The sequence below is a fragment of the Lipotes vexillifer genome, unplaced genomic scaffold (genome assembly GCF_000442215.2).
Source record: "Lipotes vexillifer unplaced genomic scaffold, Lipotes_vexillifer_v1.1 scaffold349, whole genome shotgun sequence".
In the NCBI taxonomy this organism is placed as follows: Eukaryota; Metazoa; Chordata; class Mammalia; order Artiodactyla; family Lipotidae; genus Lipotes; species Lipotes vexillifer.
The window spans coordinates 61,813-76,984 of NW_006790574.1; the positions used below are offsets into that span (position 1 = coordinate 61,813).

The following is a 15,172-nucleotide window of genomic DNA, read 5'->3' on the forward strand; positions in this document are numbered from 1 at the left end:
AGGGAAAGCACAGGGCCTCTCAAGCTTTTAATGCTGTTGGGTTTATTTGCAGAACTTTGCTGCTCAGTTGGCTGGAGGATTTGATGAGAAGGCTGGTGGCGCCCAGATGGGAGTAATGCAGGGACCAATGGTAAGAAAAAAACACCGGTTCTTTGCAGCCAAAATGGCAGGAGGTGGCCCTTAGCAGAGCCAGGGACTCTGACAACCCCACTTTACAGGTAATTGCTTAGAGCAGCTCTTGCCCAACAGTTACGTAACCTCCCATTTAGCTAGCCCAAAGCATTTGGGTTTTAACAGCGATGGATGCCAGTTTTAATGATGCGCTGGAGTGACTAAGAAGAATGAGGATGGAGAGAGGCATATAGGCTGATCTGTCAGAAGGCCAGTTGCTATTGGTCTTGGAATGAGAACTGAAGAATGCAGACAGCAGCCACTGTTCTCCAGCATCCACAAGACTTCCAGCAGGAAATCTCAGCCCTGCAGCTCCCACTTGGCACATGCTAAATGAAACTCAGACTTTAGTAAACATGGCTGCCGTCCAGGGGAAAGCAAGGCCAGCTTCTCTGTCCAAATGGTACCTATAAATAAAAATAGATTGTTGCGAGGGGAGTGGGAAATGAGAGGGGGCGGCCACTGCAGGCACCCTGCTCACAGAGTAACTCCTTGTCCTTTGTCTGGGCTGTTGGCTGGGAGGAGGTGGCACCCTGGAGGCTGTGGGTGAAGCATTTCCAGTAAAGCTCCTCATTTTCTGTTCCAATGCAGGGCCCCATGGGACCTCGGGGACCTCCAGGTCCTGCAGGTGCTCCCGTAAGTACTGGGCCTTTCCTTTTGGAAGGTGGAGACACAGATGCTTTCAAGCTATCTGATGTCAGTTTGCGGGGGGCCAACCTGGTATCCTCACTTTACTTTTTAGGGACCTCAAGGATTTCAAGGCAACCCTGGTGAACCTGGGGAACCCGGCGTTGCTGTGAGTACCTCCGTGCGCCCTGCCCTCCTGGGGGGGAGCTTCCAACGATGTACCACTCCAACCCCGATCCTGTCGCCTCCCGGGCTCTGCCCAGCACTTCCCACGGTGGAGGGCTCAAAGGAAACCCAGATGTCCCCTCTTAGCTCTGGGGGGACAGAGAGCCAGGTGTGGCAAGAACCACCCAGGACTCTGTCACCTCAGTCCTTTTTCTGGGTCACCCCTGGCCTGTGCTGTCCACTGCCTCCCACTATGATCTGCTCTCTCTCAGCACAAAGTGGGTTCTTCCATCTTTTTTATTTTAATTGGAGTGTAGTTGAATATTTGGGCCAAGCAGGCAGGATCTTAGTTCCCTGACCGGGGAGCAAAGCCGCAACCCCTGCATTGGAAGCATGGAGTCTGAAGCGCTGAACTGCCAGGGAAGTCCCAGGGTTCTTCCATCATTTTTTCCTTATAGAGGAGCTAGCTTCCGAAAGCTACAGTCCCCAAATTTTGTCCACTGATTAGGTGTCTTCCCCCTCCGACCATCTCTTAAACTCTCCTATTTCGTTCGTAGGGTCCCATGGGTCCCCGCGGTCCTACTGGCCCCCCTGGAAAACCTGGTGACGATGTGAGTACACCTGAGGAGTCAAACAGGTGGCCGCCTCACTTGAAAGGGCCCAGAGAGGGGGTGCTGGGCAGTGATACAGAGGCACCCTCGGCTTGACCCAAGGGGGAGGCAACCTGAGGGGCAGAGCTGGTCCGTTGGAGACTCGGACTCCGCCTACTGTCCACATTTCCACTGGCAACTTAGCTTGCAATTGCCTTGGGGACTGCTTTGGACCCACTGGGAAGGGAAATAATTAAAACATCATTAACTCCTGGAAGGGAAATTGAGAAGTGAGAGAAGGGAGAGGGAAAACACAAGGGGAAAGGTGTAGTAGGAAAAGCTCAGCCTGAGTCAGGATGTCTGCAAGGGATGCAAACAAAGGGAAGAGGCAAGAATTGGCACTCGTGAATCCCATTAGGCAGTGAAAGTCTCTGAGGTTAGGGGGCCCTAGGCCAGTCAGCAGCGCCTATGAGAGGAGACAGGGAGCCCACCAGGGGAGGCTGGAGGCCGTGGGGTTGGGGACGGAGGAGCTTGCCCAGGGCACAGGCAGCTGTGTGAGAGAAGACACGGTGAGCCAGGGAAGGCATTCGGGGAAGTCTGGGACCTGAAGGAGGGGGCGTGGAGATGAGGAAGCAGGTGGGCAAAGGCGTGGCGGGCTGGGAGGAGAGACGGTGCTCCGGAGTGTGCCAGCTGTGCTAACGTGTCTCCTGAGGAAGCTGAGGTTCATCTCTCTCCCTTCAGGGTGAAGCTGGAAAGGCTGGAAAACCTGGCGAGAGAGGCCTTCCTGGTCCTCAGGTAAAGCCCCACCTTCCCCAGCCTCCAACATCATTCCCAGAGTCTCCCTCCTTGCAGCCAAGGCAGTGGCCTCCCGCCCAGCTCATCCAGTTCCGTTAGCTCCCTCCTAAAATTCCAGCAGTCTCCACGTACATCATACCTTCATGCTGATGACCATGTCTCTGATCCTATCATGGGCCCTGGGAGGCTGGCAGTTGTTCATACCCACTTTGCATAAGATGGGGTGAGGCACAGTGAAGGGGATTCTGGGATTGACTGAAAGATGGTCCCAGTGCTGGGCTTCCACTGCTGCCTGGCTCTGAGGGCTCTGTAGCAGCCCAGGGTCGTCTTAACCCGGTTCTGCTCGGTGCCCTGAGAATCTCTTCTTTGGATTGCAGGGTGCTCGCGGCTTCCCAGGGACCCCAGGCCTTCCTGGTGTCAAAGGTCACAGAGTAAGTATCAGGGGTGAGGGTGTTAGAAGGAAGGGATTGACCAAGGGAGAAAAAAGCTTTTGAGGACATGAATCTTCCTATGTGGCTTCCCCAGAAGTGCGATTGAATGTCTTCTCTTGTCCCGTAGGGTTACCCAGGTCTAGATGGTGCTAAGGGAGAAGCTGGTGCTCCAGGTGTGAAGGTAAGGACCAAGAAGCACACGAGGATGGGGGACGGACAACAGGGAGATGCTACTGAGCTCAGTGGAGTTAGGACGTCTGAACAGCTTGGGTTAGGACCACCAGTCCTATGTCCTAATGTACGTACGGCAGTTCTGGAGAGCTCTGGGAATTGTCCCTCACAGAACTAAAGTTTGGGGGTGTCAGTGCTAGCTGAGATGACCAGAGCTTTCGGCTTCTTCCATGGGAGTTGTCTGGGGGCTAGCACTGGGGTCCCAGTCACTGACCCTCTGCCTCTCTTTTCCAGGGTGAGAGTGGTTCCCCAGGAGAGAACGGTTCTCCAGGCCCAATGGTGAGTATATGAGCATTCCCACCGGGAGGGCCTCTCCAGACACTCTTCAGATACCTTCTAAAGCCTGGCAGGTGGCTTCACCATAAATGCCATGGCTCCCTTTATGCAAAGTAGATACTCAGTTTTATAGATTGATCTGATTATGAGCAAAAGGCAAAATGTATCAAGTAGATGATTTGGTCAAGGTTTCACCAACATTTCCTTGAATTAGCCCTGTTAGCACACTTGAGGCGTGCTTCAATGTTTACAAATTTCATTTATTTTCAACATTTTGGGGAGCTCATCTATTTCAAGAAGCAAGATGTGCCTCGAACAGGGCTCCCAGTAGGTAACCACAGGCGCACCTGTGTGCTCTGCCATGGCAGAAGAACCTTTGGTGTGATAGGAGCGTCCTGAATCAGGAAGGTGAGGTCAGGGGCATCCACACCTTTGCCTCCTGGGCACTGCACGCTCCCTCCCCTCAGGTGTCCAGGAAGGGCCTGCAGGTTAAGTGATGGTGCAGGGTGTCCTTGAGTCAACTCATGCTTGTGCTGTCCTGGTGTGTGTCCCAGGGTCCCCGTGGCCTGCCCGGTGAGAGAGGACGGACTGGCCCTGCTGGCGCTGCGGTGAGTAATTGACAAGACCAAGAGCCACCATTTGTCCAGCACTTTCAAGTTTACGAGGCACTTGCATTTAGGGTTATTCTGCCTGACGCTCAAAACAAGCCTGCGAGGTGTAGAGAGTATCATCCTCCCGTGAGGATTCACTCTAGTGTGTGCCCGTCACAAATTCCCAGGCTGGGTCTGCAGTCGGGGGACTGGGCGTGGGCCATGGGAGGGCTGGGTGGTAAAGGCAGGAGTATCCTTAACCAGCCTCGATTATTCAGGTAATCCCCTCAACAGCCCCACCTGCTCCCCATGAATCCCGTTCGAATTTATGGACAGACTTTAATTGGCTAGAGTACTGTGCTCCTTTTTGTTCTTTCTGGTTGCTCAGGTGCTGCCCTAGAAAAGTATTAACAGTCCAGGGTCAGCTCACATACTTGACATTGGTGCACTGCTGGTGACACTATGATATACCAGTGGCCACCACTTCACGGGCACTCCCTCTGTTTAATACCTGAGATGCTTAGTCTCATCCAATCTTCCCTCATATCCTGTGAGGTAGGTTCTATTGTCCTCCCCATTTTAGAGGAGAAGAAACCGAGGCACCGAACGGTTAAATAGCTTAAGACAAACTATGCTTTGCAGCCTCAGACTCTGGTGGTCTTGTTAATGGGGGAAGTTAAGAGCACGGGGATTTGCCATGGTGGAGGGTGCAGGTGTTTAGCTCTGATCCCTTAGCAATCGAGAGCCCTTGTGGGCGCCTGGTCAGGCGAGTGATGCGATGAAAGCTGTGTTTAAGAAAGATTATGCTCTCTTGTTGATTTCACACCCAGCCACCCAAGCTCTGGGGCCCCTCCTCACGGGTCCTTGCAGGACCGGCCAAAGTAAATCAGCTTCACTCGGTTTTACTGCTTTCCAGATAATGTATCTGTTTTGGCAGAAATTTCCCTCAAAATCAGGTCAGTGAGATACCAAGCAGCCTCGACCCCCATTTGTCAGCCAGAGCTCTTGAAGTGGCTTGTCCCCGGGTCGCTTTGTGTGAGGGGATTAGAGAGCGCTGGCCCTGCCGAGAAACACTGCGATTTCGGCAGGTTGTCAAGACGTGGCTTGTGGGAGCCATGGTGGCCACGCTCCGTGAGGGGCACAGATGAGCTGCATCCCTGTTTTCCCTCCTTCCTGGGCACAGTAGACCCTGCTTCTCGCTCCTCCTCGCTGATTCCTGTCCCCGTGGTAGTCAGGCTGGCAGGGTGTGCACAGGATTAGGCATAGAAGATTGACAATATCACGCAGTTCCAAGCGCAGGCCCGGGTTCAAGGCCTGGCCAGGGACTGGGCTGGGTTGGCCTCTGCCTGCTGTGGTCACGTGCCCCCCACCTTGGGCCAGACGGTGCCCACTCCCCAGCCTTGCTGCAGGAGGAACCCTGGATGCCCGCCCAGCTCTGGCCTCCCAGGCGGCACTGCAGCTCCCCCTCACTCACGGCCAGCCCAGGCCTCTCCTCTGGCTGACCCCTGGAGGGTGGGTGCTTCTCGAAGCGGCCAGGCTAGTCCAGAAGGGGCCCTGGCCAGCGCTGAGGCTTTATGTTCCCTGTGACATTTTCTTAAGTCTTCTCTTGCTTCCCTGTTTAATGCCAACGGGGAGAGTCTCAGGAGAAATGGACCATAGCCAGGAGGGAGAGTTGAGTCTCCTTTAAAACAGGAGCTCCCCCTAAAGCATCCTTCTTTGGCTTCCGAGGAGAGGCAGAGGCAGGCCGACGGGGCTCAGCCGAGGTCCTCAAAGGACCAGGTGCCAGGCCCAGCGCCACCTAGCCTAACGGTCCCCTGGGCCTCGAGGGGCCTTGAGAGAGGCCCTAGGGGTGCTCACCACAAACTCAGGAGAAAACCCTCAAAGGGCAAGGCTTGTAGAGGAAATGCCGGCAGCCTTGCCTTCCTGTGAAGGAAGTCTTGGGGCAGATGTGGTCCTCGGGCTCTGCCCGGTGTCCCGTCCCCATCACAAAGCTTCTTCCTGGGCTGCTGGCAGATGTCCCGCAGCTTCTTTGTTTTCCATAGAAGCAGGTGGTTTTATGGGTTGGAGGATGGTGGGGCGCAGATCCTGGAGTTAACCAAGCCTTAACCAGGGAGGTTACCCGAGTCCGGAGAGTGCTTCCTGCTGTGACAGGCAGGAAGCATTCAGTCAGGGTCGATGCTTGGCTGTTTGGTTCTCCTTTGGCCCAGTTCACCGAATCTTTAAATGATAACTCGGCCTTGAAGTTAGGGATACCTGGGGTCTAAACGGAAGTTTAAGAAATGATGAAACAGGGCTTCCCTGGTGGCGCGGTGGTTGAGAGGCCGCCTGCCGATGCAGGGGACACGCGTTCGTGCCCCGGGCCGGGAAGATCCCACGTGCCGCGGAGTGGCTGGGCCCGTGAGGCATGGCCGCCGAGCCTGCGCGTCCGGAGCCTGTGCTCCGCAACGGGAGAGGACACGACAGTGAGAGGCCCGCGTACCGCAAAAAAAAAAACAAACAAAAAACTGCACCCCTCCTTTGACATTTTCTATTGAACACCTTTATTTTTCACTGTGGGACTTACACATTCTAACATCTGTTGTACTTTTTCTTAATGTTTGTTAGAGTCTGTATCGCCTCTCCTCTACAGAGTAAGTTTCATAACAACAGAACACATGTACGTTTTATTTATTGCTACATACATAGTGCTTGGAACCACACCAGGCTCTCAGGGTACACTCAGGGAATGTGATGAAAGAAGGCATGATTCATTTTTTTACTAGTCCTTTACTAGAATTCTGAGGTACTGTCATATATAAAGTGGTCACATAATAGCTGGAAACCCAGGCTTTGTTAAGCTGAGAATAAGCCCACTGCCCTCCCGGTTCTCCCAGCCGCCCTGGAGGACCTGCCAGCCTCGTGCTCAGCCCTGGGGTACCATGGGGGTGGGCTGAGGCAGGGAGGGACTGGACGTGCGCGCGCCTCTGACGGTGGCTGCTTCCTTCTCGCTCGCAGGGTGCTCGGGGCAACGATGGCCAACCCGGCCCCGCAGGGCCTCCGGTAAGTTCGCTCCAGCCCGGGCAGGTCTACCCGCGTCCCAGTCAGCAGCCCAATGAAGCTGCAGTGTTTACTCAGTACGCAGGCCATGCTCTGGCTTCTACTGGAAAGGAGGAGAAATAATTTTTCATTACTGCAAGAGCATGTTCAACAAGCTTGGAAGCAGCGGGTCATTTTTCTCAGCCACCCTTTCGGTAGTTTTCTTGAGGAGGGATAGAGAGGGAGGTGAAAGAATCGCCTGCTTCTCACCATGTATTTAGTCAGAAACCTGCTTTGCCTTGTGAAGCCAGGCTTGGGGACACTGGCAGTGGGGACAGTTTTCACCCAGGGACTTTCGGCCACAGGGATGTAGGCCAATACCGGTACAAAGGTGGGACGGCATGTGAGGCGTGGGGGGTGGGTCTCACTCTGGAGGCCGGAGAGAGTCTGCCGCGAATCAGCATTCGCCTCTCCATCCACTTGCTTCCTCCAGGGTCCCGTGGGTCCTGCTGGCGGTCCTGGCTTCCCCGGTGCTCCTGGTGCCAAGGTGCGTGTCCTGCCTGTTGTGTCAGGAACCCCGCTCTCCCCGTAGCCCTTGCTGACTGCGCCCTGGATGACCCCCCTTCCCCGCCCCCTTCCCTTCGGAGGCGTGTCCTCCACCCCCTCCCCACCTCCACTCTCCACGGAAAACGAGGAAAAAGCCAGGCACTTGGCAGAGTCACCAGCTGGAAGGGAAAGTAAGATGGAATGATAAAAAGCTGGAGATACAGTTACAGCTTCAGAGCGGGGCAGGGCAGAAAAAGGTGGGGAGACACCTGAGACCTGGGAGGGAGCAGAAGACCAGGAACCAACGGGAAGAAGGCAAAGCTCAGCCGACTTAGACCCGGAAGAGAGTTGGAGGGAAACGGACTCAGAGATGGTTCCACGCTCCCCTCTCGCCGCTGCTTCATTTGGGGGGCCTTGGCTCTCCCAAGCCGTGTTAATAGAGTTCTTCCAAGGATTAACAGAGGCCAGCGGGAGGCCAGCCAGTTCAGGGAAAGGCCCCTGTGGCCCAGGAGGGATTCCAGTGCGCGTGTGTCCCTGGGAATTCTCTCCTGGTGCCCGCCAGGAGATGAATAAGGAGCCTCCGTGCGGTCACCGGCATCAGGTTGCTTTTTCCCTCCTGGGGGTTTCCATGGCAACCAGACAGTGCCTGAGGCCCCAGGAGCCGGGTGAAGGAGACCCATTGTGAAGAGGAACAGCGGAAGGCGAGGGGGCCTGACCTTTAGAAAATAATAATTACAGACGGAAAGCAAGAATGTTCTAAGAAGAAACCCGAGGAGGCTCTGCCCTCCCTCCAGGTCGCCCGTCCTCCCCAGGGACTCCGCTGTCCGGAGAGCCTAGATCGCAGCCAGCTGTAACTTTCAGGAAAAAATGAAAGTAAAAGCAGAGGCCGTTTGGGGAAAAGTAGTGTTGGGGTGCTGGACCCAGCTTGCTTCTTCCCCGGCTTTCTGGCTCCCTTCAAACGGGCTTGGCCCAGAGCCTGGGTCACACATCAGCCAGATACAAGCCAAGTGGTGCCCCGAGCTGAGCTGTTTGAGAGCCTCAATAAAAGAGAAAATAGGGAGGGAAGGGGAGGTAGAGGTGCCTGCCCGTCTCAGCCATCTGTCCATCATCCCCACGACACTGGGCTGGCAGGGTCCCTCAGCTTGGGCTTTTCTGAACGGTGCTGACGGGACAAGCACGATGCCCAGGCTGTGGCATGAAACTGCGTGCTTGCTACTGGTGGTCGCCGTATAGGGGGCAGATGGAGGGTAGGGTGGGTGGGGTAGGAAGTCATCAGGGCGGCGAGCTCAGCCAGGCAGCCCACGTGGGAACCCAGGTGCTCCGGAGCAGGGCTCAGCTTTCTGGTGCGTGTGTACAGCTTGTCCTGAACTGTTGCTGGCCCACGAGGTCTCTGTCCCCCTGACTTGCCCTCACTCCATCCCTCCCTATCTCTTCCAGGGTGAAGCCGGCCCCACCGGTGCTCGAGGGCCTGAAGGTGCCCAAGGTTCTCGCGGTGAACCTGGTACTCCTGGGTCCCCCGGGCCGGCTGGTGCCTCTGTAAGTGGAGCTTCTCTTTCGTCTGAAGGGTCTGGGGTCTGAGGCCTTGGCACACTTGACACTGTGCTTAGCTATGAGGGAAGTGGCGTCTCAATCATGAAACCTTCATTCTGGCTGAATGCCTGCCACCCCCCCACCCCCCGCCCATCTCTAGAGACATGTCTCCCTCCATCGCCCATCCTCCCCCTGAAATGTCCAGCAGGGCCATGCCTGGAATGGACAGCTGCTGCTGCAGCCCCTGGACCTGGGGCCTGGAGGGCTAGGAGATGGCTGGGGTTTATTCTTCGCTGCTTATTTTATAATGACAGTCTCCTTTTTCAGGGTAACCCTGGATCTGATGGAATTCCTGGAGCTAAAGGATCTGCTGTGAGTGCTGCCCTTGGACTTGGCACCTCCCGGTGGGGTCAGTCCCTCGTTGCCCCCTCTCCTGATGCCTCTCTCTCTGCTCATGCGGATAGGGTGCCCCTGGCATTGCTGGTGCTCCCGGCTTCCCTGGGCCCCGTGGTCCACCCGGCCCTCAAGGTGCAACTGGTCCTCTGGGCCCGAAAGGTCAAACGGTAAGATCCAGGATGAAGCCAAGCGCCCCAGAGTCAAAACCGCCATCCCTCCTTCCTGCGCTCACACCGTGTCCTTTGGTGGGGCGCCTTTAAGGGTTTCGGGAGGTAGGGACAGGGCCATGGAGAGAACCGAGTGTGAGAACCTGCCTTTCTCCTTTGTTAAGGGTGAGCCTGGTATTGCTGGCTTCAAAGGCGAACAAGGCCCCAAGGGAGAACCGGTGAGTATCTGGCCACCACGCCTGGCCCACTGCCCACCTCTGCAGGAGCTCTGTCCCCTAATCCGGGTCGTCTCAGGCCGTGTCGGAGACGAGATATGACAAGGTTGGGCAGCTGTTGCAGCTTCAGCTCCCATCGTTGGCCTGACCAGCTTGACCAGTTTGAACTTTATACTCTCTCTCTTCCCCCTGGGGCGCTTCTGCTCCCCCCGCCCCACGCTGATCCTTTGCGGCCTCACTTCCCCAGGTCCCCCAGCCCTGAAACAACAGTCACCGCCGCTTCCTGCACACACCAGGCCGGTGCTCGCCCCAGGGCCTGGCGAAGGCTCACCCTGTTTCTCCTTTGTGCTGGTTCTCAGGGCCCTACTGGTCCCCAAGGAGCCCCCGGTCCTGCTGGTGAAGAAGGCAAAAGAGGGGCCCGTGGAGAGCCTGGTGGTGCTGGGCCCGCTGGGCCCCCTGGAGAAAGAGTAAGTGGGCCAGGAGTCCCCACGCTCATTGGGGCGCGACCTGGAGATGCAAGTCCGGTCCCTGTGGCTCTGGGTCTTTGCCGAGTCTGTGGCCTCCTAGACGTCCAGCTTCTCTTTTCTCCACCCACCACGGGGATAGGAAACCTCCTCCTCCTTTGTGTCTCTCCACGCCCCCGCCCCGGGATGGCCTGAACTAGTTGCAGCTCCTTCCCAGAAAGGTGGGGACAGGCCCAAGAAGCTAGTCTCTCAGAATCTTGCTGGCCGTAGCTACTGCGCCACAGAAATTATGGTTGGCGGGTTCGTAGGATGGACCCCCTGGGGTCTGGCGAGGCTCTCTGCAGCCGTGGTTGGGTCAGGGGCCACCCTAACTCACAGCCTCTCCTCTCCACTTCTCCCCAGGGTGCTCCTGGCAACCGTGGCTTCCCAGGTCAGGATGGTCTGGCAGGTCCCAAGGTGAGTCGGGGCACAGGGGCTGGGGTCCCCACATCACTGGTCAAATGGCTTTCTGCTGACCCCCTGCCTCCTCTCGCGTAGGGAGCCCCTGGAGAGCGAGGGCCCAGCGGTCTTGCTGGTCGCAAGGGAGCCAATGGTGACCCTGGCCGTCCTGGAGAGCCCGGCCTCCCTGGAGCCCGGGTAAGTAGCAGAGCTGCTTTTTTGTCCTCGGCTTCTGACTTGGAGCAGACCCCTCATGCCCTGCCCCACCTGGCCCCTCCGCCCCTGTGCTGCCAGGTTTGGGCGGGTCCTGAGGCTGCCCTGACACCCATCCTCTTCTCTCCCCTACACAAAGGGTCTCACTGGTCGCCCTGGTGATGCTGGTCCTCAAGGCAAAGTTGGTCCTTCTGTAAGTCCATCATCTGGGGTCGTTGGGAGGGGTTGGCGAAATCCTTGGGGAGGCAGATGGGAAGAGAGACAGGAGTTGGGTAGGGGCAGCCCGTGAATTTTGAGAATTGGGGTGGGGGACAGATGGTAGGTACCAGGGCCAGGTGTGGCCTGTGCAGTGGCTGTGAGTGCTGAAAACGCCACCCCCTTGTGCATTTGGGCCTTCTGTTGGGGGAAGACGAAGCATGACGTGCACTTTCAGGGACAAAACTTACAAGCGAAGGAGTGCCTTGTCGCCGATGGGGCCTGTGTGTGGTGTGGGCTGCTGTTTGCGAACTCGGTCAATCCCACGTGCTGTCTGTCTGGCCAGTGCCCAGCCCTGAGCCTGCTGCATAGTAGCACTTAGTAGATACTGGATGGACAAATGTGGTCGAGCGTCCGTGTTCTGAGAATGGTGTCCTCTCCTTCAGGGAGCCGCTGGTGAAGATGGTCGCCCTGGACCCCCAGGTCCTCAGGGGACTCGTGGGCAGCCTGGTGTCATGGGTTTCCCTGGCCCCAAAGGTGCCAATGTAAGTAATCACCTGCCCTTCCGTTTCCTTCCATATGGTGCCACTGCCTCCCTGCCCCTGGGGAAAGGGCTGGCCCTGAATAGAGTTGTCCCAAGGGCCATGATGAGCAGAATCCATGGTACCCTGGGCAGCTTGGACCTCCACGCCCCGTAGGAGTGAATGTGATCGGGGGAAACACAGGGCTCTCTAGAGCCCTTGGGACATCTCAGCCATGACGTTGATCCATGGGGCAGCGCTATCAGTTCACACCTCTGAGCATAAGAGAGGTGCTGACACTTGGCTTTGGCCTTTGCTGTCCACGAGGCAGTGACCCCAAGCCCCAATCTCCCAAGCTGGCCGTACCCCCGCTCCCACCAGAGCCCTCCACCTTACGGCCCTGCACTCTTTCTTCCAGGGTGAGCCTGGCAAAGCTGGTGAGAAAGGACTGCCTGGTGCTCCCGGTCTGAGAGTAAGTACCCTCCCCACTGCCCATGCCTTAGCGTTTGCTGCACCCACCCCTGCAAGGAGAGAGCATCCCTATGGCCTGCTTCTGGGACCCCTAGTTGGCAGTGTGGATTCCTGTGGCTGAGCCCATGCTGCTCTGGGAGTCCGCACGGGGAGACTTCTGGTCGCTGACAGCAGCCCAGAGAGATGGAGGAGGCTCCCATGCTGAGAAGGAGTGAGGGAAAGAAGGGGGCTGGGGAAGGACAGGAAGGGAAGGTGTGGAAATGGAGTTCAGGCGGGGGATCATCTAGAAACTCTGGGCCACACAGTACACCTGCCTGGTCCCGGGGTCTGTGGGACTGAAGAAGAGAGTGTATCATTCCATCACCCCTTTCTCTCCCCTCCAGGGTCTCCCTGGCAAAGATGGTGAGACAGGAGCTGCAGGCCCCCCTGGACCTGCTGTAAGTACCCGCCCAGCCTCTCCAGGTGGCCCGTGGGCAGGAGCTTTGTGGGTAGAGGTGGGGAGTAATGGAGCTGACAGGTGTGGATCTGGGCCGATCCAGGACACCTGACCCAGCCTGAGCTGAGGCAGGGCGTCCCAGGAGGCAGCCTGGACCCCACCGGGGTCGTGAGGGGTGCGGGTCACTGGTGGGAGGACAGCGAGGCACGCACACCTTGCTTGGGCAGTGAGGCAAGGTGTCGCCTGCCCTCCTGCGGGCCGGCCCCAGGCCCCTGTAGGCCTAGGTGAGGCTCCCAGATTCTCTGGAGGCTGGCTCAGCTCGCCCTTGTCTTCCTCTGCAGGGACCTGCCGGTGAACGAGGCGAGCAGGGTGCTCCTGGGCCATCTGGGTTCCAGGTAGGCGGCTGGATCCCGTCCACACGCAGGGCTCTGGGGCAGCAGCAGTGCTCCCTTGAGGGGGACCCAGGGATGAGTCTCCCCTGAACCCCCTCCCCTACACCTGCTCTCGCACTGTGCTGGCCTCCCTGCAGGGTGCAGCAGCAAACGCACTCCTTTCCTAACCAAGTCGCTTTGGCTTCTAGGGACTTCCTGGCCCGCCCGGTCCCCCAGGTGAAGGTGGAAAACCAGGTGACCAGGTGAGTTTGGGGCTCTTTGAACCTGTAGCCTGTTTAGGTGGGAAGATCTATTCTCATGCCCAGGAGGCAAGGGCAGGAGGGGGCACAAGGAGCCCCATGAGGCCAGGGGATGTCCAGGACCTGCTGCCCAGGTCTGAGCTCAGCCCCCAGCGGGAGGGCAGCTCAGCCAAGGATCTGGGACAGAAAAGCTCTGCTCTCTCACACATCCTTCTTTGCTCTTCAGGGCGTTCCTGGTGAAGCTGGAGCTCCTGGCCTCGTGGGTCCCAGGGTGAGTGTCCTGTCCACTGTTTCCGCGCGGCCTCCTTGGGCCTGCTCCCTCCCGTGCGGTTCTGCCCGCGCGTCCCAGCACAGCCGTCCTGGGTCTCCTCTCTCTCTGGGCCTCCGCCCCTTCTCTCTTGCCTGACTCCTCGTTGGTGTCTCTGTCACAGGGTGAACGAGGTTTCCCAGGGGAACGTGGCTCTCCCGGGTCCCAGGGCCTCCAGGGGCCCCGCGGCCTCCCTGGCACTCCTGGCACTGATGGTCCCAAAGTGAGTGAGGCGGGTCCTGCTGGCGGGGGTCCTCTGGGCTGGAAGGGGAGGGGGCTCGGGGGGATGAAGGTGGAAGGAGGGAGGGATGGAGGATGAGACAGAAAGGGGTCTGGGCAGAGGAGGAAGGGAAGGAAAGGGGGCTTGGGGCCTGGGGGGCCCAGGGGAAGTGCCGCCTTCCACAGACTCCTCTCCCACCGCAGGGCGCAGCTGGCCCAGGTGGCCCCCCTGGGGCTCAGGGCCCTCCAGGCCTGCAGGGGATGCCCGGTGAGAGAGGAGCAGCTGGCATCGCTGGGCCCAAGGGAGACAGGGTGAGTACCAGGCTGAGCGCGCTTCCGGGCGGTGAGGGCCCCCGTTACCCTCTTGAGGAACTTGGAGACCCCTCCCAGGCTCTCCGTTTGACCTTGAGTGACATCCTGCCCTGACACTTCCCTCCGTCTCACTTCTGTTACTCCTCGTCACCCACCCTGAGACTGCAGCGAATCCCTCTTGGCCAGGGTCTGAGCTCTGCCTGGAGCCCCATTCAGGGGGGCCGCTGAGCCGGCAAAGGGGATCTTGGAGTGCCTCCCTGAGGTGGCCCGTTTTTCTCTATCCCACAGGGTGATGTTGGTGAGAAAGGCCCCGAGGGAGCCCCCGGGAAGGACGGTGGACGGGTAAGTGGATGCTGCTTGCAGGCTCCCTGGGGTCGGGATGGGGACTGATGCAGGGGACCTCATGCACTCAGGGGACAGAGGGGAAGCGTATGAGCGTGGTCTCTGCTCCTATCTCAGTTTTGTGGGCTGGGCAACTACAAGGACTTCCCTGTCAAAAGTGGGGGCCCCAGGGTGAGAGGGAGCTCTGGGGGCCACGCGAGGGTACACCAAGGTCCGTTGGGTGCGGCGTCTCCAGGCTCCCTGTGGGACTCCGCGTCCCTGGCTGCCTCTCCCTGCCCCTCACTCCGCCTTCTCCCCACCCAGGGTCTGACTGGCCCCATTGGCCCCCCTGGCCCGGCTGGTGCCAACGGTGAGAAGGTGAGTCGTGGATCCCTTTCCTCGCTATGCCTCGCCTCCCCCATCGAATCTCCTTCTCATCTCCTGCCAAAGACTGCTCTCTCTTCCCCTCCCTCGATACCTGTCGGCCTCCTGCCCTGCAGCGGCTGCAAGGAGTGGAGGGTGGGGGCTCTTCTTAGAGGCAAAGTCATGGCTGTGTGCACCACCGAGGGAAGCAGTTGGATGGGGGTATGGGTGTCTTCAGCAACGGCCCCGAGTAGGTGCAGGTACGGCCAAAGCAACAAGGGGAGAACATGCCGCGGGTCAGAGGGGAGACCAGAGCCCCCGTCCCCCCCGTCAGGGCTCTCTGGATGCACTTTGCTCTGGAAGGGCCCCCTCTCACCCTACATCCCTCATCCTTGGCTTTTGTCCGCCCCACCCCCCACCCGCCCGCCCACTTTAGGGAGAAGTTGGACCTCCTGGTCCCTCAGGAACTGCTGGTGCTCGCGGCGCCCCGGTGAGTATCTGCCCCTGAGCCTGGCCCTGCAGGCCCCCCCCCCCCC

The 15,172-nt window shown here is 58.4% G+C and overlaps 1 protein-coding gene across 2 annotated transcripts in view; it reads left to right on the top strand.

Annotated features, from left to right (window-relative positions):
- COL2A1 (collagen type II alpha 1 chain) overlaps nucleotides 1–15,172 on the top strand; it is a 31,276-nt gene that overhangs the window by 7,802 nt on the left and 8,302 nt on the right. For both annotated transcript variants that reach the window (XM_007463834.1, XM_007463833.1), the window contains 30 exons: nucleotides 53–130; nucleotides 763–807; nucleotides 914–967; nucleotides 1,521–1,574; nucleotides 2,295–2,348; nucleotides 2,726–2,779; nucleotides 2,907–2,960; nucleotides 3,245–3,289; nucleotides 3,841–3,894; nucleotides 6,871–6,915; nucleotides 7,385–7,438; nucleotides 8,875–8,973; nucleotides 9,295–9,339; nucleotides 9,432–9,530; nucleotides 9,695–9,748; nucleotides 10,105–10,212; nucleotides 10,612–10,665; nucleotides 10,747–10,845; nucleotides 11,000–11,053; nucleotides 11,502–11,600; nucleotides 11,995–12,048; nucleotides 12,431–12,484; nucleotides 12,825–12,878; nucleotides 13,064–13,117; nucleotides 13,341–13,385; nucleotides 13,546–13,644; nucleotides 13,845–13,952; nucleotides 14,241–14,294; nucleotides 14,598–14,651; nucleotides 15,073–15,126. In XM_007463834.1, coding sequence (XP_007463896.1) covers nucleotides 53–130; nucleotides 763–807; nucleotides 914–967; nucleotides 1,521–1,574; nucleotides 2,295–2,348; nucleotides 2,726–2,779; nucleotides 2,907–2,960; nucleotides 3,245–3,289; nucleotides 3,841–3,894; nucleotides 6,871–6,915; nucleotides 7,385–7,438; nucleotides 8,875–8,973; nucleotides 9,295–9,339; nucleotides 9,432–9,530; nucleotides 9,695–9,748; nucleotides 10,105–10,212; nucleotides 10,612–10,665; nucleotides 10,747–10,845; nucleotides 11,000–11,053; nucleotides 11,502–11,600; nucleotides 11,995–12,048; nucleotides 12,431–12,484; nucleotides 12,825–12,878; nucleotides 13,064–13,117; nucleotides 13,341–13,385; nucleotides 13,546–13,644; nucleotides 13,845–13,952; nucleotides 14,241–14,294; nucleotides 14,598–14,651; nucleotides 15,073–15,126 — 1,932 coding nt within the window. The remainder of the gene's footprint in view (nucleotides 1–52; nucleotides 131–762; nucleotides 808–913; nucleotides 968–1,520; nucleotides 1,575–2,294; nucleotides 2,349–2,725; nucleotides 2,780–2,906; nucleotides 2,961–3,244; nucleotides 3,290–3,840; nucleotides 3,895–6,870; nucleotides 6,916–7,384; nucleotides 7,439–8,874; nucleotides 8,974–9,294; nucleotides 9,340–9,431; nucleotides 9,531–9,694; nucleotides 9,749–10,104; nucleotides 10,213–10,611; nucleotides 10,666–10,746; nucleotides 10,846–10,999; nucleotides 11,054–11,501; nucleotides 11,601–11,994; nucleotides 12,049–12,430; nucleotides 12,485–12,824; nucleotides 12,879–13,063; nucleotides 13,118–13,340; nucleotides 13,386–13,545; nucleotides 13,645–13,844; nucleotides 13,953–14,240; nucleotides 14,295–14,597; nucleotides 14,652–15,072; nucleotides 15,127–15,172) is intronic.